The 22,375-nt window shown below is 36.7% G+C and overlaps 2 protein-coding genes across 4 annotated transcripts; one reads left to right on the top strand and one right to left on the bottom strand.

Moving 5' to 3' along the window:
- Positions 1-340: 340 nt before the first annotated feature.
- Positions 341-3,878, bottom strand: LOC119085886. Its single transcript, XM_037196402.1, has 12 exons — positions 3,610-3,878; positions 3,407-3,547; positions 3,068-3,341; positions 2,905-3,007; positions 2,324-2,464; positions 2,188-2,263; positions 1,942-2,129; positions 1,787-1,871; positions 1,668-1,727; positions 1,140-1,331; positions 774-1,072; positions 341-710 (listed from the first exon to the last, which is right to left on the bottom strand). The coding sequence occupies exons 1-12, from the start codon at positions 3,730-3,732 to the stop codon at positions 416-418; spliced, it is 1,977 nt and encodes a 658-aa protein (XP_037052297.1). The 5' UTR covers positions 3,733-3,878; the 3' UTR covers positions 341-415.
- Positions 3,879-5,236: 1,358 nt separating this feature from the next.
- LOC119085880 (rho guanine nucleotide exchange factor 7) lies at positions 5,237-20,816 on the top strand. Of its 3 annotated transcripts, none has more exons than XM_037196392.1 (10): positions 5,237-5,506; positions 10,859-11,049; positions 11,115-11,262; positions 11,328-11,528; positions 11,586-11,784; positions 11,849-12,070; positions 12,130-12,372; positions 12,509-14,372; positions 17,087-17,288; positions 17,351-17,489. In XM_037196392.1, the coding sequence occupies exons 2-9, from the start codon at positions 10,872-10,874 to the stop codon at positions 17,278-17,280; spliced, it is 3,249 nt and encodes a 1,082-aa protein (XP_037052287.1). In that variant the 5' UTR covers positions 5,237-5,506; positions 10,859-10,871; the 3' UTR covers positions 17,281-17,288; positions 17,351-17,489. The 3 variants fall into 3 exon arrangements, with proteins under 3 accessions (XP_037052287.1, XP_037052289.1, XP_037052288.1); XM_037196394.1 differs by lacking the exon at positions 12,509-14,372 and adding an exon at positions 19,910-20,816 and having other exon boundaries at positions 5,247-5,506; positions 17,351-17,554; XM_037196393.1 differs by lacking the exon at positions 5,237-5,506 and adding an exon at positions 7,411-7,712.
- Positions 20,817-22,375: the final 1,559 nt, after the last annotated feature.

Here is a 22,375-nt window from a genome sequence, read left to right as displayed (position 1 = left end):
TTTGGATTAGGTGCATTATATGGGTGAGCGAGTAGTGGGAGCTTTTTTCATACGTTTCACTAAAAGCTGGTAGTATGAAGGTGCACATTCGGCATTGAAGTGACGGTGTGTGATTTTTGACTTGATTTACGCAATAAAAAGAAATCAATTGCCGGATGACGGATGATGTGGGTGGTATATTGAAGGAGAAATTGTAAAATAAAACGCCACTATCGTTTGTCTGTTCACAACAATCACTCCTACAATATCCCTGGAATTTTGTTTGCGTAAATCAGGGAAAATGCGGAAAAACATCACTGCAAAACTTAACAGTGAAAATTATTTCAATAACATCGATTCATACGTTTCTCTCAATTATTTATTTTCATACAAAAAAAATCCTTTTTACATTTCCGTTCAGCGTACAATTTTGCATTTAATTTTCATCGAACTTAAGCGGATCAACTGCACGTGTAACAATAAATTTTGACTTAGTCTGACGTTGAATCGCCTCCCTGTTCGATGTACGTGCAATATCGTTCGGTTCAGAATTATTTTTAGATTTACTTAGAATTTGTTGCGATGCACATTGTGATGATGACGACAAACCAGAATTTCGCAGAGAATTCGGAAATTGAAATTCATTATTTCCCATATCGTTCCTCAGCGGTTGATACTGCGGTGGACTCATACTCATACTTTTGCCCAGGACACCGACACGATTGAGTCGTCTAAATAAATCGATTAAATTTTGGTAAACAAAGATCTGCTAAATCTGTCGACAATAACCAGACCTTGCGGCTTTATTATCCGTTTGATTGCTGTAAAGTTTCTCAAGCTCCTGAATGGGCATCCGTGACGTTCTCGCACCTGTTCTCATCATCGGCGACCATGTGTGCTGATTCGAATATCGTTCGCTGTTCAATGTCCTAATGTTATTGCCTTGGATTTCAGCCAGGTCCTCGAGGACTTTTTCTTTTAGAGATACTCCTTCGCCGGCGCCAAGAGTTTTGTTGTAATCGCGAGCCACTTTAACATCGTGTTTCCAGAATTGCTGCTGATTCTTGGAAACCATTGGCGCAACTTCTTTAATCTAAAACGATTTAGCGATAAAATTGAGGTTTTCCTTCCAAATATTGTCAAACACAGAGCGAAATTACTTTCAGAAATAGAATGCCTGCACCGTAGATACATATAACATTGATCACTGTGACTGCCATGCTAATTGTTCCTAAAATAGCCAACTCAACAGCTTGATTTTCTGAGTACATCGTCGATTTGATCACTGAATTGTAAATCTTTTCATTGTCTCTGTGTACCATAAACAGCAAGGCCAGCGCCCATAAAAGTCCCTTCGAACAAGTAAAACAAATGAACAAAACAACCGGTAGTTACATGAATTTGGGATTGTATTCTCTATTCTAGACCCGGAAGGAGTCTTAAAAGCTTAATCAGTCAGTCGTGAGTCGGTACAGGTGGAAGCTGACCCGAGAATACCTTAACCAGTTTCGATTTGAATCTGATGGTGATCTATTCTGACCTGGCCTGAATTTACCTGAAACCTGACAAATTCAACGAAGTTTGGATAAAACCAGGTTCAGCTTCACGACAGTCAAAATTGGTCTGTTTCGAACGTTATCAAAAACAAGAGTCTTTTCATCAATTAAAAATTCTCAAAAATAACCTACTGCATTCACGGCAGGTGGAAGTAATGAAGCAGATATAGCTACTCCAACCAACGAAGCAATCTGAAATTTTGCAATTCTTTTCATTATTTGAATCTCACTCCATCCAACTCCGAAATTACATTTTCGCCTAAAATAGCAATGGCAACAGCAGCTCCCGAAGGGATGGCAGTGAACGCACCAATTACTAACGAATGAATCTCACATCTGTGCCGGTGGAAGATATGCAATTAATGTTCACATGCAAAAGATCAATTTTTGTAACTCTACAACTAACCGAGAGAGTATTTCCTGTCCTAATCCATCACCAACGCCATATCGTTCATCGACACTTCCCACAATTAAACCGAACAAAAATCCGACCAGAGTAGCGAGAAACAATCCAACCAATCCGTTTATGACGCCGAATTTCATGAGCTTTCTGTCTTTGATAACCGTTGAGAATGTTGCGGCTATGAGTGGACCCTGCAACAAGCGCAATTTATTTCGTAATTTTACTGGAGAGTAGGACGAAATAGTTTACCATTAGTGGAGAAATTAGCATGCTGGACGTTAAGCAGATGATGCTGTTTTCGATGAGGCCAAATGCAGCCATGATTCTGAAAGATAATTTCTTAAAATGTGATTCTAGTGATAAAGAGTGGGAATCGTAAGAATACCCAGCGATGACAATTAAAACCACGAAATCGAAGGTCAACGCTGCATTCTGCCGCAATTCGTCAACGATTTTGGCGACATTCATTCTCGCATTCACCGAATTCACGAATCCGTCCCACATACCGGAGTCCTTGGCGAACAATCTAGATGAATGAATGAAAACAAATTTAAATTTATTTGAGCTTCGACCGCTCCAGATTGTGTGGACAATAGGAAATGAATGTTACAACAAATGAAGTAATAGATTTTTGGTCTATATGTTCAGTCTATATCGAAAGAAGTAAAGGACTCTGTAGTTATATTGGTGATTTAAGTACCGTCTCTGATAATGTGGAAAGCTTCTTTGCAACCTTCCCGTCACTGGGAAGAGAAGAACTATTTAAATCGTTACAGAAATGAACTACAATCCAACCTTCTGATTTTATCTGATCGGATTTTGAACGGATTAAATCGGTTGAAACATGCAATTATGGAAGCTAATTTCAAGGGTCATGCCAGAAACATAGTTCAGATGGATCTACCACCCACTTCTCTGTACTTCTGGAATTTCTTTGATTCGGTATGTATAAGAATCGAGACTTACTCTTCCGAGAAAACTTCATCTTCCACTTTTTCATTGGATTTTGTAGGTAGAATCACAGTACAGGGTAGCATAGCTACAGATGAACCTGGTCTTTCGCCAATTCCTAAGAAATTTTCGCTTTTTTTATTTATTCAGTTACGAAGATCCGTTCAGGTTGACATACCCCAGTGTTTGAACAATTTTAAGATTTGATCGTGCTGTCCACCGCTCGACAATGAAAACGTTACGCTGTACATGTCATTGTTTTGATTCCATGCAGCATTATCGATTCGGAATAGTTGCAAAATTTTAGTTAAAACCAATTCCATGGATGATTCAATGGGAATGTGCAGTTGTGGTTCATTGTGAATCCGGGACTTTTTCTTTGCCTTTTCGCAACTCCTTGTTCTGGTTTCATCCAAAGATTGTCGAGATTTTAATTTTGTGTCGTCGACATGCTAATATTAAATTTTGTCATCCGTTTAGACCAAATGTGCGGGTAACGATTTGCCGGTATACTTACCAAGTGGTTTACATCTCTAACGATGTCATCGCAGCTTTTCGTTTTTGACAACGCTTTAATCTTGTGGAAGCTCTCATTCGATGCGGTAATATGCTCATCTTGCTCGATGTCAAGACATATCGCTTCGTTGGCTGTTCCTTCCTTTATTATGGTTTGAAATCATTGAAGAAATTACTCGTAAAGTGGAGAATACAAAATGTAACCTTCTGAGTCTGTAGAACAAATTGTTCAAGTTCTCTGTTGATGAACAATTTTGGGCTGTTGTTTCTCAATATTTCCTCTTTATCTCCTGTCGGAATGCAGACGATAAATAATGTACCGGCCATTTCTTCATATGGAAAATTTAACAAAAACTGAGTTTCACAAAATTAATTATTTACAAATACTTTGATGGCACAAAACATGCCGGCATGTCTTTTCTTCCGCGCCTTTAGATATAATTTATAGAAAAAATATGTCAAAATAACAGACGCGATTCTTGCTTTCAATGTTTTTAAGCTAACGACAGACGAGCAATGAAGCAATGACAGCTTTGTATGCAGAATAACGTTTTACAATTCATCCATTAAGGATGCAACTTAAGTCAGCAATTTCCATTATCAAATAAGTACATACAAATACTTCAGATAGTGAAAAATGAGAAAGTCTTCCCTTTCGTTAGAAGCCTTAGAAAATCTAATCAGCTCATCATAGGTTTGTTGGGTTTGTTCAAAGTAACTGTACGCACTAATTTTCACTGGCCGATTGGTCTTCATAATTTCGATTGGTTCAAAATGTCAATCGTCATCCACAGATAGGCCAACACAACCTCCCTTTGAACTTTTAACGAACAAATTTGTTTAAGTTGCGGTTATGTTTGGATGACGGTCGGTTGTTTTCGGTTTGTCAAAATTCGTTTTTACCGTACGATGGAAGAAACCTATGGAACAATTTCTGGCCATTTGTCAGTTTTCGTGTTGATGTTTCGTAGTCACGCCAGAATGGGTCATTTTTGGTTATACCTCACGATCAGAGGTTATGATTCAGAACCTCGGACTGTGAGGTATAACCGAAAATGACCCAATTTGGCGTGACCATTTACCACCCATTTGAAAATCTCTAAAATAAACAGCCTCGATGAAGCGGGGTGAAGCTTCATCGAGGTTGTTTACTCTAAAATATTGAGTTGTACTATCGTGATTTGACAATTCACGCCGTAAGTGCGGTCGAAATTCAAAATCTTTCTTACGCAAGTCTTTCTAACGCAGCGTCATTTTCCAACAAGGAAGCGTTGAAATGTATTTTTCGGTTCACTTTTTCATCGACTCGTTCACTTGAAATTCAAATTTTAGGCACACTTACGGCGTGAATTCGTATGACCTTGGAACAAAACTATATAATGTTGGGGTAAAACCATAGAGTTAAACTCGAGAGGTGGTCACATGGTAACCTGATGCTAATCTTAGGCTTGTTTAAAAATGACAGCAACACCATGCCATCTCTCGGGTGTACCTCTATGAGGGAAATCAAATTAAAAAAAAAAAAAAAACAATAAGCGTTGGCTCTAAAATGCGAGAAGTCTGCTCATAACAATTTCTAACAATCAAATTTTTCCACTGTAGACATTGGGAAGAAATGGATCGTAAAGGCGGCAGTAGAAAATGTGGATACTTTGTGAACTAATCAAAGGTTTCTTAACCAGTTCTTTCAGAACGTAGCGAAAATTAACTTTAAATTTGAAATTAAACTAACGTTAACGTGCTCTTGTCGCGTCAATACCAAAAAGTTGTGTATCATGAAATTCGTTTTGTTAAGAAGAAGACGCTGACAGCAAATCCTGCCAACATAAAACTGAATGAACTGAAATTTATTTATTCTTTTTTCTTTAACATATTTTCCTCGTAATATTAACGACTATGCTGTCAACATCTGTGCAAAAGTATTCTCATTTTCAGTGATTAATCAAAAGCTAAATACAGTGCAAAAGTGTTGTGTCGAACGAATGCCGTAAAATGTAAAAAAGTGCCATAAAATCGAAAAAGAACCACAGCAAATTACACCGAAAAATTGAATCGGAAAATTCATCAGATTTCGTTGCATATGAACAGGCTGTGATCTTCGGTGAGTGATGGACTTAGTTTTTTACTTCTTTTAAAAATAAAATTTGCTGATGGACTAGCCGGTGGAAAGAAGTTGTTCTTCTTTTAATATCCGTCCTATCCGATTATAAGTCTGTGAATTTGTAACATTCCACGGTCATCAGTAAAATGAGTATCTGTTTCTACTACAGTTCAGATGCGATGCAATTTGTTGTCTTATTGCATATTATGTGAAAAAGTAAACATTTCGACCGCTCGCTGTTTGTTGATCTTCCTCTAAGTATAACATGCTAGTGCATTTAATGGAAAACGAATTATTTCCCGATGGTTAAAGAAAATTGGTTTTTCGTATTTTCATACATCGTCAAGAATGTTTCCATTTATTTACCAACTATTGTCCGTGGAACTATACGGATATTTTGTTGCGTAATCGAAAGTTTTATGGGGAAAATATATTATTTAAAAATATAAAATTAATTTAAAATATTCGAGCAAGCATAGGCGCTATGGATATAGATTTTATTATGAATCGAAAATTGGCTGCAGTCCAAAACGTTTCTGAGTGCCATGATAAATTCACTTTGCCGATTATACTTCGATGACTATGCGGCAAAAATGTAAGATGATTTGTAAAGGTATGAAAACATTGACTGTACCTTCTTTCTTACCTACCAAGTTTGAGAGAGTCATTCAGAATAGACACAGATTGTCGCATTCAAAATAGCAGGAACTAGGTATTTTTGGGAAAACATTTTTCTGAATTTTCCAACATTTTTCCGAGGTTTACTAAATTTTTCCGAATTTTACCGAAAAATATTTTTCGAAAAACTTAAGAAAAATTTACGAGAATGTGTGGAAAATTCAAGAAAATATTGGAAAATATTTTCCCAAAAATAGTCCCTGCAGAATAGGGATCCATTGCACCTGCAGTTATTATTTTCTCCGTCAAAACTTCCTTTTCATTCAAATATTTTTGATAAACGTGACAGCGAAATTTTTACTCACCTATCCGATTGTGACAGGTGTCCTATACCTGGCCAATGGCCAGTGGCGATTCGGTAAGGGTAATTTCGGTATCACCGGTACCATTATCGTTCACAGACAAGCACAGAATAGCAATCGCATGAATTGCTCTGCTTCTATGGAAGCGGAAGGTAAGAACATGAGACCAACACTGAAGTGATGGTTTCTTGTAAATTTTACCATTTACTCTCCGACGACAAAGTAATTTTATTTGGACATCCTTGTATACTGTTCTTGAAAACGCGGAATTCTTCAAGAAGTTAATTGCTTGGCTCCTTATGTTTAACTACAATTAGTAATTACTGCGGTCGTGGATTGCACGATATCTTTATTTTCGTAAACTGAATATCGTGTCTTGTATTAGATGTATGTTGAAGGAATGAACTTCGAATGTTAGATTTTTGTCAGGTTGGGAGTTTTGTCATCATCAGTTTGTTATTAAAATCACTTAACTCTTCTCGTTCCTTGTATTCTCGAACCTATATCCAATGCGGTAGATCCGAGCTTGATCGCATTAATCCATCTGACTGGTTGTGTCTCAGGTTAGTACTTTGAGTACTCTTCATCTGCGATGGTCCGTTTACTTTCAAAATTTGGTTTAGTTGTAAGTTTACCGTCTTTTGTGTGATAGTTCGGTCTTACCCATTCAACTTAAAGGTTTTCAATTTAGTCGTTATTGCCAATGCATATTTGTGCAACAAGGAGCATTTCATTCATTTCAAATTTTGTCGCGTATAATATTTTGCGCCTGTTTCACGTTGGAAACGGTTTCATTTCCGTGAACTGCGTACATTGCTTCCCCAATGATATTCAAGACCTACATGTACCGTGACTGTGCTGCGCTACCACCACTCTTATTTTATTATTTTTATATTTTAGCGCACACGCCATTAGTCGATTGAGTTTTCGTTCAACGGTTACTGGTCAACAAAAAACGTTTGCGATTAAAATAAATTTGTGGAAGTAGCGGCTCAAATTTGTGTTGTTTTTTTCGTCTGTTGTTTTCAAAAATAAAATATTTTATTATCCTGGGGCGCAAACGTGCACATGATCTACGAGTGAGGAAAAGAAAAAAAAAACGAATCGGTGAAAAATCAGTTTCGAATGCAAATACCTATTGTTATGGGGATCGTGAACAATGACTGGGGAATTCGTCTGACGATCGGTTAAATAAACAAATCAATTTTGAAAACAACATAATTAATGTGAGTAAAATAAAGTCATAAGAAATGTAATGACCAATCTGTTACAAAGCACAAAACAAGAGAATTAAATTTCGAGACTCAAATGAAAACATTCAGCACATTGACGATGATATTACCTTCTCGTCTATTTATTTTCGAACGAACTGTTCGCCATAAAATTAGTGATTTAAATGCCTGCAGCACATGTTGGCCGTTTTAATGTGTGTACACAAAAAAACACACATAGTTTTCATATATATAGTGTAGTAAATGAGAATGCACATTTAATTAGGTGAATTATTGAGATATGAGTCTAAAATGTTTCGGTTGTTTCTTCGGTCGTGGTAATAACAGTCGCTATTTTCGAACACACATATCAAAATGAACTTGTAGAAAGTAGAGTAAACGTGAAATGAATTTCGTTCTTTTTTTTCTTGTTTATTCTAGTTGCATTGCAATGACTAATAAAAACGGCATACAGGAAATTTGAAAATGATTTTCATGCATTTCCTTAAAATCATTTTTATTGCCCAACGAGTTCGCGTTTCGGTTTTTCTACACAAACGAATTTAAAACGGTCTAAAAGTATAGAATGATATATTGAACCGCAAAACTGTGTTCAATTTTGCGGCATGTTGATTATTCAACGGATTTTACGGAAGTAAGGGAAATGGGTCTCACAAATTTCAACACAATTTTGTTTTCAGTGACACGACTGTTCAAATTTTGACCGAATTTTTGTGTGTGAACGTTTTACGACTTTGTTCTAGTTATTTTAAGAGAAATGCCTGAAACTTGAATCAGTTAAAAATAGGTTAGCACTACATGGCATTGAACATAACTCCATTATAACCAGTAAATCTATGACTTCTTTTAATCATCACATGTTTGATATAAAATCTTGTACTTCTTTAGTTTAACTACAATGCTTTGATATATATAAAAAAGTCTTCCTCTTGGAGACTATTATCGATTATTTTTGTCGTCGCTATCGAAAACAGATGACTACCGGCACTAAAGATGTCTTGCGCCCATTCGAAATTTTTTTAATTTAATTTATTTATTTCATCGACAGCTTAAAAACCTACTGATAACATATAGTAATATTTGAGAGACAAAGTTCGAAATTAACTCATAAATGTCGTCAATCATCCACGCCGGTCGTCAATGATCGTTCGGCAACGGTAACGAAAGAACCAACACACGGAAAGTTAATGTTGTAACGTAACCATCTCTGGGCGCGATAGTTTGATCTTAAACAAAAAACGATGAAAAAGTCTACCGAAACCGAAAAAACCGAAAAAAATTCGTGATTTCTTAAAGCACGCAAGGGCACTTTAACAACCAACCAAGATGCGGTGATTTGAGTCTTTGATTGAAGTTAAAGGCAGTAAGACTGAGCATCTAGTAAGATCGATGGTAGAACCTTAGTAAATTTTGGGTCTACTTCAAATGGTATTCGTTCAAGACATCTATCTTTTCAATTTGGCTTTTTAATGATAGTTTGCGAACAATTGTGATTTGATGGTCTGATAATGGTCGTATGTTGACCGAAACTTAAGTTGCCAAATAAAAGTTAAACGCACAATTTGAAGGGTAGTTATCTTAAATGCAAAGCCGTTATCTTAAATGCAAAGCCATACTTGAAGTATTCTATTAAATTTTGCCACTGAAAGCATATACACAGATAAGACCTCATCAAGCGAAACTACGGTCGGTGTCTCTGATAGAAATTGTAACATTAAGTTTTACATTAAAATCAAGATGTCAACACACAAATATTGGTTTAAATTACAATAAACAGACCGTTCTATCTGTTTCCCTACGACTTTATTATCATAACAATATTCAAATTGATTCGAAAACGATTATCGACGATATTTACAAACTTTTGAGTTGTTCGAAAACATTTCAATATTTTAACAATTATCATTCCATCCACCACCCACAATAGCCAACGTTATTATTTATTCCCTAATTCCTCCATAATTTCAATCGCAATTCGGTGTCCATTCCAAGAGCAGCTCATTGAAAAACACCTCACAATTTCCAGCCAGACATTCTTAATCTGTAAAAATTTGTGAATTTTCTATTCGCGAAAATGTTGTGTCGTTGTTTTTCTTCTCCTCTTCGTTTTAACTGAATGTTTTCATCACGTAATCGTAGTCACACTTTCGATTTTATTTTGTATAAAACACAATTTATACTAAAACTTCACGAAAAAAAAATTGGCAACGATTTGAAGGCAATATTTTGCATACTTTAGCATAGTCGATGAAGGTTGGGCTCGTCTTCGTCGCATTCTTTCAAAGAGTTTCTGTGCACACAACGTACATTAGGTGTCATGTAGTCGAAAGGTACTGTATTGGGAGATACACGTATCGATTAAGGAAGATGAAGCGGTGGTTGTGCGCCTATTGATTAAATTGTTTTAATCAGATTAATCAAATGCGAGGTTTATTTGTCTTTCTGTTCATCGGTCTTTTTTATCGTCTGTGTTCTATTCGGAAAGGGAAGGTTTCTAATTACCATAAAACTGTTTTTTATTGTAATGAATGAGTTAGCGCTAAGAGACATTTCCGCTGGCTTGAATTGGTGCGAATTCTAATAATAGGTTTTCTGCTGTAAATAAATAATAAAAACAAAAAAAAATGAAAAATTGAATTTTGTTTAGTGTCGGAATGACTCGTCAAACATCTTGTTATTTTTCTTCTTTTTTTGATGTTTTCAATTTCACAAAAGTGGATACCGGACGGCGACTTTATTCGTGTATATTGCAGATATAGAAACGGAATGACCTGTTCCAAATTTTTATCTAAATTTTTGACTTTTTATTTTAAGTCAAACAGGGGCTTATTGAAAATAATGAGAAGTTTCCCTCAAAAATAGCTGTCTAGCTGGGAGAAAATGTTAGTTCGATACTGCACCTTGTCCAAGCATCTCAAATAAAATAAATTTGATTTAATGAAGCCATTAACTTCATTTAGGTTGATCGCTTGATTTCGTTTCATTGCCATCAAGCAATCGATTTCGTCTAAAGATCCGTTCGACACGTAAATTATCTCATATTAAAACTAGACTACCCCCACTGTTAGCGTCTACTTTGTTCAATAAGAATCCTACTCACCAACTCCCAAATTTTATTGTTTTCATCTACCATTCCGCAGATAAACAAAAACTATGGAACCGTACACAGTACAAGCCGAGTACTCATTCCAACGCCAAAACAATGACGAACTCCAGTTCAAGAAAGGTGATATTATAACAGTCACTCAGTGCGAAGATGGTGGTTGGTGGGAAGGTACATTGGGCGATATGACCGGATGGTTTCCGAGCAATTATGTGAAAGAGTATAAAGGTTTGTGTTGACGGTGAAACTTTTGAAATTAATTGAACTAAAAAAAAATTGTCTCACTCGCACAGCACCGACTGTTCCCTCAGAAACAGTTCCAGATATACAGGCGAATCGGTCTGTGGTTTTGGATGATTTACTGGAGAGTGAAAAGGCGCATGTGGCTGAAATACGAGGTTTACTTGAAAATTTTTTGGAACCACTTGCCTCTAGTCAGTTGTAAGTTTTGCACAGACATTTCCGGCATCTGTTCGTATCGGAATTAATTTCTTGTGTGGGTTTAGGTTAACTGGTGACGAATATGCTCAACTCATGTCTAATTTCGTTGAGGTCGTACAAACTCACGAAGAATTATTGACTTCATTAGAAGACTGCAACGATCGCGTTGGAAAATTATTTTTATCGAAAGCCACGTTAATGAAAAATGTACACCAAGCGTATTGTGCAGCCCATCCGCGTGCCATTGTAATATTAGACAAATATAAGTGAGTTCGGTGGAATATGTTCCGTTTTGTTCGGTCAATTACCGTTGATTTTCTCAGAGATGAACTGGAAACGTTTATGGAAGAGCGAGGAGCAGCAAAGCCAGGTCTATTAGTGTTGACAACCGGTCTGTCGAAAGCGTTTCGTCGATTGGATAAATATTCGGCTATGCTACAGGAACTGGAACGGCATATGGAAAGTGGTCATCCGGATCGAGGAAATACACAACGTAGTGTAGCGGTTTATAAAGACATTGCTGTAGGTGGACGTGAAACGTTTCTCTGTTTAGATTTCTCATAAAAATTGTGTTCAAACTTTACAGTCTGTATGTTCAGCCACGCGGCGACAAAAAGAGTTAGAACTTCAAGTACTTACAGGACCAGTAAGAGGTTGGCAGGGACAGGAGTTGAGCACATTAGGTGACATAATTCATATGGGTAGTGTAGCTGTTGGTCCTGAACATCGTGATCGATACTTTGTTCTTTTTCCACAAACGCTTCTTATTTTGAGTGTTAGCCAGCGAATGAGTGCATTTATTTATGAGGTACGGTAGCAACTACGGACCGCAATTAATTTTTATTTTAATCCAAATTTTGTCTTCAGGGTAAACTTCCATTAACTGGCATCACAGTAAGTCGACTGGAGGACGCGGATTCCATTAAAAATGCTTTCGAAGTCAGTGGTCCATTGATCGAGAAAATTGTGGCAGTGTGCCAAGGTCCAAATGAGGCTAACAAATGGGTTGACTTAATATCAGCTCATCCTGGCGCCGTGCGTCAGCAAAATAGTGACGACATGAAGAGAAACACTACATCAGCAGTCAACATTACGCAGCCACCGTCACAGGTATGTTTACTTTTGCTGTAGGCTGTATGCTAATGGAAGACAATGTTGCTTTTGGGGATCGCGACTGACTAAACAATCTCTGACGAAATGATCATTCGATTCATAAAAGTTCTCAAGAAATAATTTCTCCCACCAGAGCCTAACAACACTCGATAGTCGAGGATACTGCACTCGTGCCTCTGTATGTTACAGTCTTGGCACAAGTTCATATCAACTGACATTCCCCCCTTCCAACTATCCGTCAACATCGCCGTACATGAATTTAACGGCTCACTTCAAAAAATTAGTTAAGGACGGCCTGATCCGTCGAAATATCGTCAAAATGTTACTCTACACAGAAAGTACACGGAACACTGACCGCAGCAAAGTAAAATTGCGACACCGAACGAGACGGATTGAAAGATCGGCCACGGACGGTTCGGAAAAGAGTGGCATATCTCGACAAGATGCAGTCGATCATTCCGACGACGACGAATTGGCATCGTCTACCGGATCGTCCTGCGCTTCTTCATTCGGTTTTATGCGCTTTCAAACCGGCAAGAAGTCAACACTAACTGCAGACACTGACTACGAAACATTTATCGACTACGGTGATACGGTTGACTGTACTAAGCAAATATTCGATGAGTGCCTGAAGCGACAAAAGTCAAGTGTTTCGATAAATCGAGATTCGGACGGAAGTTTTGTGTTTACGGCACCGAAGATCAAAGAGACAATAGAAACTAGAGACTCACTGCCTATGTATTCGAAGCCAGTGAGGAAAGTCGTTTTGAAGACACCATCCAGAGACAGTGTCGTTCACGTATCTACAGCTCATCTGAATATTGGCATAAAGAAAGCCGAAGCAGATGACGAACCTAATTTTGAACAACGTTTCGTCGAAGCCCGGCATATGGCTTGTGAGGATCTAGTCAATTTAGATGATTCACTGATCATAAGCAATCCTCTACAAAAACGTTTAATTGTTGATGAGCGTCACAGTATGCCTACCTTGTTTGTCGGTAACAGATTCAACAGTTCTGATATGACCGAGGTGTATATTCCATCATATCAATACAAACAAGGCAATGCTGTGATTAATAAACCGGTGGAAGAAAGTCCGCCAACGTCTGCATCAACAACAACACATTCCAGCTCTATAGATCTACCAGCCATGGTACCAGTTCCTGATAAACTGAATGTTGAACTTCTGTACAATTTTCAACAATGTGCTGGCTCTGAGACATTAAATCAACTAAAAAGGGACATCATTCGACCGCCTAGTATGTTTGATAACGGTGAACGAATGAGTATAGCCAAGGAAGCGTCGCCATTCAACAAGCACCTGCTCAATTCAGACAAAAAGATAACTTCAACACGCCAATCAGTTGATAAAGTCGAATCGCCCAGACGATCCAATTCGTTGAAGCGTTGCATCAGCCACCAATACCTCCGACTCAAATATAACTTACCGAAACCAGATGAATCGGAAGTAGGCAAGAAATGTGCATGTTGTTCCAGCTCTAGATGTCCTAGCCCACGGTCCAGTGATTCTGGAGTAGCTGGAAGTTGTACGATCTCATCCCCAGATCCACCACAGAATGCCACAGAACCCGAATTTCTACACGATGTCAGTTCCGCATTGCGTCACTCCAATTCCAGCCACAATTTCGGTCGTTACGGAACGATGTCGTTCGTCGAACATGACCACGACAGCGGTCAATTTGGTGACACCAGTTTAACGAAAGATGAAATGAACAATCCACTGGGATTCGAAAATATGTTTGAATTATCGTCCAGCCGCGATACGGTTAAGCGACAGACGCGATGTCAAAGCGCCGAACGATCTGTGGACGTGAATCGCTCCAATGTCAATGGCAATTGTGAGGCTGTGTTTAAGACCGGACTGTATGCGCATTGGTGGAAAAAGGAGAAATTGCCCAGCTCTATGCTGAGAGATTTGATTGTGTCGAAACGTCGAGTTGAACACTCCCCTCGCCAATTAGATGGATGGGGTTCAGGCAAGCGAAATGGAATGCGAGTTTTTTTTTTGTTTTTCGTTTTTTTATTGTTTTTAGTCGGTTTGAGCTCTTTCTTACATCACTAGCAACACATTAGCGATGTAATTATCTCAGTTTGACTTCTTTATAAACAGTGCGCGTAACAATGGCTAAAATTAATTTTAATTTTCCTGAATTTTTCATTGTTAATTTGAAGAATCATTCGCAGTTTAGAGCGTAGGAATGTTATTTTGAACATGTGACCTTTTTGGTAATGAAGGAATTTCTCTATTAATTCTGAGTTAAAAATGTTAACAAACTCCAGTCAGCATAGACAATTCTAACACGAGTGAAGTACTCATCTCTAAATTAATTTAGAATTAATAAAGCCACTCAAGCAGACCCGTATATGACTATAGGAATTATGCAATGTATGCTAGACCGATACGTTGATCGCGTTTATTGAGCTTTTAGAAACGGCAACCGTATTGCGGTATACACTCGCAGCAAAGTTAAATGCAAATGAATTGGGAGTTGTTGTGGTTTTGCATCTGTGTTTTAATATTTAGGTCGCAAGTCAATCAGAATATCTACAAAAAAAGCAGAAAATTGAAATCTAGATTTTCATTTGTTAAACAAAATTTTCGTTTAAACATTTACAAAATTAGAAAACAAGTTGCATTTAACTATTCTGCTGTACTTGAATCTATTACTTGTTCTGTTGAAATTGTCGTTTATTTTTTGCCATGAAATCTTTTACTTCATTCGTTTCAACATATATTTTGCTGTCCACGTTGCAGTCGATAACAAATGAATTTACTTTGGATTTTCTTTGGCTGATAGATAACTTTTTTTCTACATTTCAAAAAAATGGCGCCCTTCTTGAAATTTCGTATTTTTGAGATATATTTTCGGTTCTACTGCATGTTCACCTTAAGAAAACACAATTTTAGATCACTTATCAGAGTTTTTAAGAGGTTCCGAGCCTACGCTGAAATTGTAGCCTACATTTCTGCGTTTCGAAATTTTTGATCGCTGATATCTTTTTACGAGAGCCCTTTTTGAAAAATGTACGACCACATTTTCGAGTAAAAATATGTCAGCTTTGAATAAAAAATAAAATTGTCTGTGAAAGTTCCATGTGCTTTGAGAAAACTGTACCGATGCCCCAAATTTGCATCAAAGGTACACTTTTCTCAAAGCACATGGAACTTTCACAGACAATTTTATTTTTTATTCAAAGCTGACATATTTTTACTCGAAAATGTGGTCGTACATTTTTCAAAAAGGGCTCTCGTAAAAAGATATCAGCGATCAAAAATTTCGAAACGCAGAAATGTAGGCTACAATTTCAGCGTAGGCTCGGAACCTCTTAATGTCATCGACGTGCCAGTGTATGATAACTTAGCGCAATATATCATAAGTTGAAACAACTTAATTGACTGGGAACATCGATGACTGTTAAGACTCGAAAATGTCTCAAAATATTCCGAACTAAAAAAAGCCCACTGTACGGTATGGAGACTTGGGATAAAGTGACTCTTGTAGAGCTCGCTTAACTCTAAGCGTTACCCAAAACTTCCAAAACAACTGATATCCCACAAAGAACTCGAAAGAGGAAAAGGTGACGTTAGTCCTGTAAATGTTAAACTTCCAAAATATTTGATATCAGTTTTGGTGACGCATTCTGCGCCTCAACGTAATCAATTTTCACAAAGAAAATATGTCGACGAGAATTTTACCGATGAGATTAAAAAAGCGTCACAGGTGGCAGATGCTGAGGAAACCTCTCATAGGACATTAATCATCTGCCACTTGTGTTCCATTTTTTTTTTTGTAAAATTTTCGTTGTAAAATCTCGCCGGACGACAGAGACGACGAAAGAGAGATGAAGAATTTCACATTGAAGGCTTTTGATAAGAATACGTGTTTCGTACGGGTCGGTGTTAGCTTATGTTTTGCTCGCTTCACTCGCAATTCTTCCACTTCTCATTCAAAACTAATTAAGAACACCTTAGTTCATACGGTCTATGTTTAATCATTCTTTTAAATATTCTTGTTATACTGTGTTCGGCATTAAGAAGAAGTAATGTTCTGTAGTATTAGTACAGAACTATAAAAACGGAATTGAAATAGGAAATTTGGCACTGAGATTATGTTTACTACTGGCGCTGAAAATCTTAATCCGCCCTGGGAACGCGGTTTTTGTCTTATGAATCCAAGCTTTTCTAGACCGAATGAAAGCTTTTAAATATTAGACTGAACTGGAAGAGAAAACAGAACACAAAGTTTAGGTTCCGTTAGTAGAGCTTAACAGTTGCTTTGATTTTTTTTTTAAATTTATTTATCTTTGTTGCTGAATAGCTGTTAATTTAAGCTGCTTGTATACGAACATTAAAGTTTTTTTTTCACTTTTGCTCACTTCAATCGAATTTCATCGCATTTGCCTGAACCCCCAAAAGATGCTACTAATTTCTTAAAAATCAAAATAAAAAATATTCATCGACTAATCACATCAACATCAATTCAAAGCAGAAATAAAAAATGGTCTGCGATTGTGCCATCTTGTTAACCCTCATTTTAGATAGAAAAAGACTACACCGCTTTTGTGATTCTGTGTACATTGAATGCTCCTCTCTGTATATCTGTGTCGTTGTTGAATATATCATTACAAATAAGCAATTATACATCTACCCCACGGCCGAATTCTCATCCGACTCAATTTTCTTACACAGAATCATCCTCAAGGCCTAGGAACCAGTCAACCCAACAAAGTAACAACTCCACCACCACCGCAACACAAACGCAGTCTATCGTTCAATCATCATCTCAGCTACAATCAATTCCAAAGTCACCAAAGCAACAAGCACCCGAATCCAGTGCATCCAGACAGAATCCCGCTTTCGGTGGGGTTAAACGGAAGGAATAACATTAAAGGTACCGCGGAATGGAATGAGTGTATCCGACCGAATCACGAATTGATTTTTATGTATTTTAAGACGGCTGTTGGCAAATAACCAACTTACGGCCAGCACCACCTTTGCGCCCATCAACATCAAACTCGAATTCAGCATCCAGCGGAGCCCTGTCAAGTTATTCACGAAAGCCACAACCGACCCACGAAGAAGATGCGCTGGTGTTGCGAGTGTTCGAAGCTTATTGTGCAGCATATCAAAATACTTCGCGGAATACGATGCATTCAGGTCAGTTGCTACAAAATTTTTGTTTTTTATTTTATTTTGTTTTACATTTTTACTTTAGTACAACCCTAACAAACAACATTTTTTGCTTGAATAAATTGTTCATTTTTTCAGATAATTTTTTATGCCTTTTGTTTAATCAAACGAATTTTTTTAAATTTTAACTTTTAATTTACGAAACAACCAACCAAACAATCACCATTTTATTATGTCACCCATTCGCTAACTCTCCATTGTTTTTTTTAATTATAATTATGGAAATTGGATTCACCATAAGGTTTTCTGGATCGTTTTAACCCCGAGGTTTTCATCAGTTGCTAAAATATATTTTGTCTTTCGTTTTAATACATCAACATTGGTTCACCATTTATACGAATTTAATCCCTCCACTGTCTCTGCATTATATTTTCTGTATTTTCGTCCAGAAAATGTGTTGTGGTTTTAATTTGCTTTTTGGTTTTTAGATTTTTAATTTTCGTTTTTTTTTGTTCATTTTTGATCATCGTAATAGTAAGTAACAAAAATTAAAATTCGGTTTTCACTCGGATGCAATTGAAATGTTATTATGGTCAAAGTAGGGATCTGAAAGAAAACCTTCTCATAATCGATAGCATCAACGCACTGTGAGTGCTTTGATAGCATCGATTTTTAAGGTGATGTTCAAGTAATTTAAACGAAATTGATAACACCAAACAAGGTATTATTTCTAAAGAGTGTCAGCTTCCATTATTACATAACAGGCCAAACATGTTTTGTAAGACGGGAGGAAAAAACTTCGTGACATACTTTATGAAAGATCCGCAATGTGTTGAAAACATTTGCCTTCTCATTCAGTTGTACACTTAGAGGTAGTGAAATTTCAGCATGAATTTGCTTCCACTGTTTTTCAGCTGATCTACACACACAATCAAAACTGTTTATATGTCTCTACACGATTTCACCACTACCACGCGCTGCGTGTTGCATCTTCAACAGTATAAGCAAGGACAAACAGTTTGTGTGGATCATCTGAAAAACAGCTGAAACATGCTGAATTTTCAATGCCTCTGTAAGATTTGAATTAAGTTTTTCAATGAAGGATTTCTATTTAAAAACAATTGGATATGTCAGGGGCTTATCATTGAAAATTTCATTTACTGCATTTCCAGGAAATTGCTGAAATTTACCTAAATCTACTCAAATTTACTGAAATTTACCAAAAATCTTTTGAGAATTTTTTTGGTAAATTAAAGAAAATGTTGGTAATTTAGGAAATTTTTTGTAATTTTCTGTAATTTTCAGAAATATGCACGATAAACAAAAAATTTCCAATTCTCTAAAGAGACGAACAATGGTTAGTTTATCTTAACGACAACAACGGACGCAAGGGATTGCCTGATGATTACAGTAAAATTATTCTGATGTCAGAGGTATAATTGCCACTCAGAACAGTTGATAATGTCGAGTGAGTTTTGTTTTTCGCCTGATGTAGAAAAGACGACACAATTCATTTTCATGTATTTTTGCGAAAAGCTCCAGAAAATCGTCAAAACTTGAGAAAATTCGGGAAAATATTTTCGTGAATATATGCCCTGTGCTCCACCTTTCATTAATCTTTGGTTTAAATCTTTTTAGGAATGTTCGACTGTAAATATTTACTTCTACTTCTACTCACAAACGACGATTTGAAACTTCAATCTATTCCTTCTTTTGTTTAAAGTATCGCCTAAAATCATAAATTTTTTTTCATTTCATCAGCTTTAACACACATTTTATATACAATATACAATGCCAGTCAGAGCTCCCCGCTTATCAACAACAGATCTTGTCTGAAGGAACATTATATATTGCGTACGTCCAAAATGATTTTATGTTATAGAATTGACCATTACTCATATTTTAGGACAGGTTTGAGGTAAACGTTAGTGAGACAATGGTAGATGTAAAAGTTTTGTTCGTAGAATTTTTGATATTGATATGGACAAGCTTAGTGAGTCCGCATTGACCCTTATTATCTCGAAACACAGACCTGGTGTACCTTGGTTTCTTTCCTGTTACCTTACAGTAAACGAAAGGGCAAGCAGCAACGATAGTTTGAGAATTTCGATGAGGGATTTCGTTGTTTTTTTCAACATATCAAGTAGCATTAAATCAAACGTATTTTCGATTGCTGTTAATCGTTCCGCAGACCATTTTAATAACTTCATTAAGACGATGTTCTTCAATTGCATCCGACAAGAAACCTCAGTCCTCTATCGAATGACATTCTTATCTCTTTTCCTTTCTTCCGAACACGCATTACCAATTTGCTGTCGCTTCATCAACAACACAACAATTTAAAAAAAAAAAAAAAAAAAATTACACAACACATAAACGCAGTACTACAACCATGGACGCCATGTCTGCCCATTCGAGGAGGAAAATTAAAAACATCTCGGTATCACTCAACATCGAATCCTCAACTACCATTCATGTGCTCATCATCTTCATTTGTAAATAACCAGAAAAATACATCATCCGGTAGCCTCAATTCGTCATACATATGGCGCGAAGCGAGTCCGAACAATTTTAACATGTACTCAGCATCGGTATCATCGTTAAACACATCGTACCGTTACTCACTGGGACCGAATACATGTTCGCCGGAATGGCGGTCACACGATGAAAAATTGCAAAACAAACGCTCGTTCATGAGCCAATTCCCGAAATGTAAAACCTCATCGAATTATGAGAATGTCAGCTACATGGCCCCATTGTTACCGGCTCGTAAGCATAAGAATCCAAACATAAAAATTGTCAAACAATCGGATTCGATGCATTCGCCACGGTGCGGTTTAGGCGGTCTGTACGATCGTCGTGTGAATCGATCATTTGAATCTGCACCGCAAGAACAACGGAAAACTGGCCCTTTACGACGATCAACACCGCATCTAGCGGGTAGAGATGATGTGCGACCGCAGGAGAGTGCCGCATCTTCGTCACGGCATTCGGCCACTTGGTGCTGTGGCAATTTCGTGCTCAAACAGTGGCGTAAAATGAACAATTTTGATTACTAACAAAAACGGAAGTGAAAAGAACGAAGAAGAAAACTCATTTTAGTAAATGTGATAATTTAGTGCGTTATAAACACACCGACCGAAGTATATTTTGTATTTTATATTCCTGTTGTTAGTGTTGTGACTTGTGGTGTGAGTCGTGGAGTTGTGACAATAATAACGATGGTCAGACCACACAGCCAAGTCTTTAAAATCGAATCTATTTTTTATCGAATCAGTGTAACTGAAAATAAAATATTTTATAGGAACACCCTCTACAGCATCCTAGAGCCTTCTTAGATAACGAATTTTCTTCAATTGATTTTCTATTTAATTCAATTAAATTATTTGCTATGTTTTTCTTTTTTGATTTTGAATGGCAATCATCATCTGTAACGAAGTTAAGATTAAATTAACATTCAGTGTGACTGAATTACAATTATTGTTAAAAGTTTATTTTTATAACGAACGTTTCGAAATCGAGCCATCTTTGTATAGTCAGCGGAATTCTTCTGATGAATAAAAACTAAAATTCTGACTATTCATAAAATGTTATCAATTCTTCCATCGTTGCAGCAAGGAGGATAGTATCCATATTTACTACCTCAGTTCGAAAGTGATAAGCTAAGACATCGAAACGAAACGTTGTACATGTACATATGGAAATTAACAGCCGGTTTTCTCATTGTACAGAACATATACACTCTAACCCAGCGCCCATATTTTAAAGGGTCTCAATATTATAAAAGTTCTCGAAACGAAATCCATAAAATTTTCGGAAAGAAAGAGAGAATTATAAAAAACGAAAATTTCAATCCATTCTATTCATTCCACATGTGATATTAACGTTACTAAACATACACATACGTACGTGTCGTAATATTGTTCTGATATGTTAACAAAAGTGAAATGCTTAGAGACAATCGGATTTAAATGGTCGGTTCCTATAAATCTCTTCTTTCTTCTCTTTCTTTTATAAAAATTGATTCCACTAAATTATGCCCACGATGCGCGGGCTCTAAACATACCCGAATAATTGACTAATACCTGTAGCAAGAACAATATTTTAATTTTGGCCACACTTCCATAGGTAATGTTCTAATTGCAGGCCTAGAGAACGAGGATATGACGCCGACGTTGAAACAACTTTGGGTGACCGTGCGCCAGCTGCAACAGGACATGGCACAGGCTAAAGTGCAGATAAATGAAGAGCGAGCGCTAAGGTGTCATTTACAGCAAATGTTAATGGGACATCTTGAGAGTGTTTGCATCAGTAATAATCCTAGCGGCAGTAGCAATTAATTATTAGAAGTTTTAGTTTTAGAAATTGTGCCAAAAAAGATTTTTTTTCGTTTTTAATTCATTTCAAATCAATCGAATCCAGGACATAAAATTATGACGCGTAATGGGAGAACAAATTTAGGATGGGAAAGATGTTTAATTTGGCTGTCAATGATTCAATGATGTGCCTTATTTGTTTCAAATAATCGTTTTGATGATCAAATTTGTTTAGAATCCAATTATTTTTTAAGTTTGCTTTAAATTGTATTACTACTGCAGGACGTTAGAAAATGCGTTCCCCATCATCTCCATTTTTTTTGTATTATTTTTTTTTCGGATTTAATTCTTTTGTAATATTTGTGCCTATTTTAACGCTAACATTTTTCTATCAAAAATTTTGAAAAGTATTTTATTCGCTTTAACACACAGAGTTCTTTTATTTTAAAATTTTAAGTATTTTTTACAATTAATTATAAACTGCCATTAATCACGGAGATCTATTTTAAATAAATTGTCAAAAAGAAAATTT

Source organism: Bradysia coprophila, chromosome IV, assembly GCF_014529535.1.
Source record: "Bradysia coprophila strain Holo2 chromosome IV, BU_Bcop_v1, whole genome shotgun sequence".
NCBI classification, from domain to species: domain Eukaryota; kingdom Metazoa; phylum Arthropoda; class Insecta; order Diptera; family Sciaridae; genus Bradysia; species Bradysia coprophila.
This window is presented reverse-complemented; position numbering and strand designations above follow the sequence as displayed.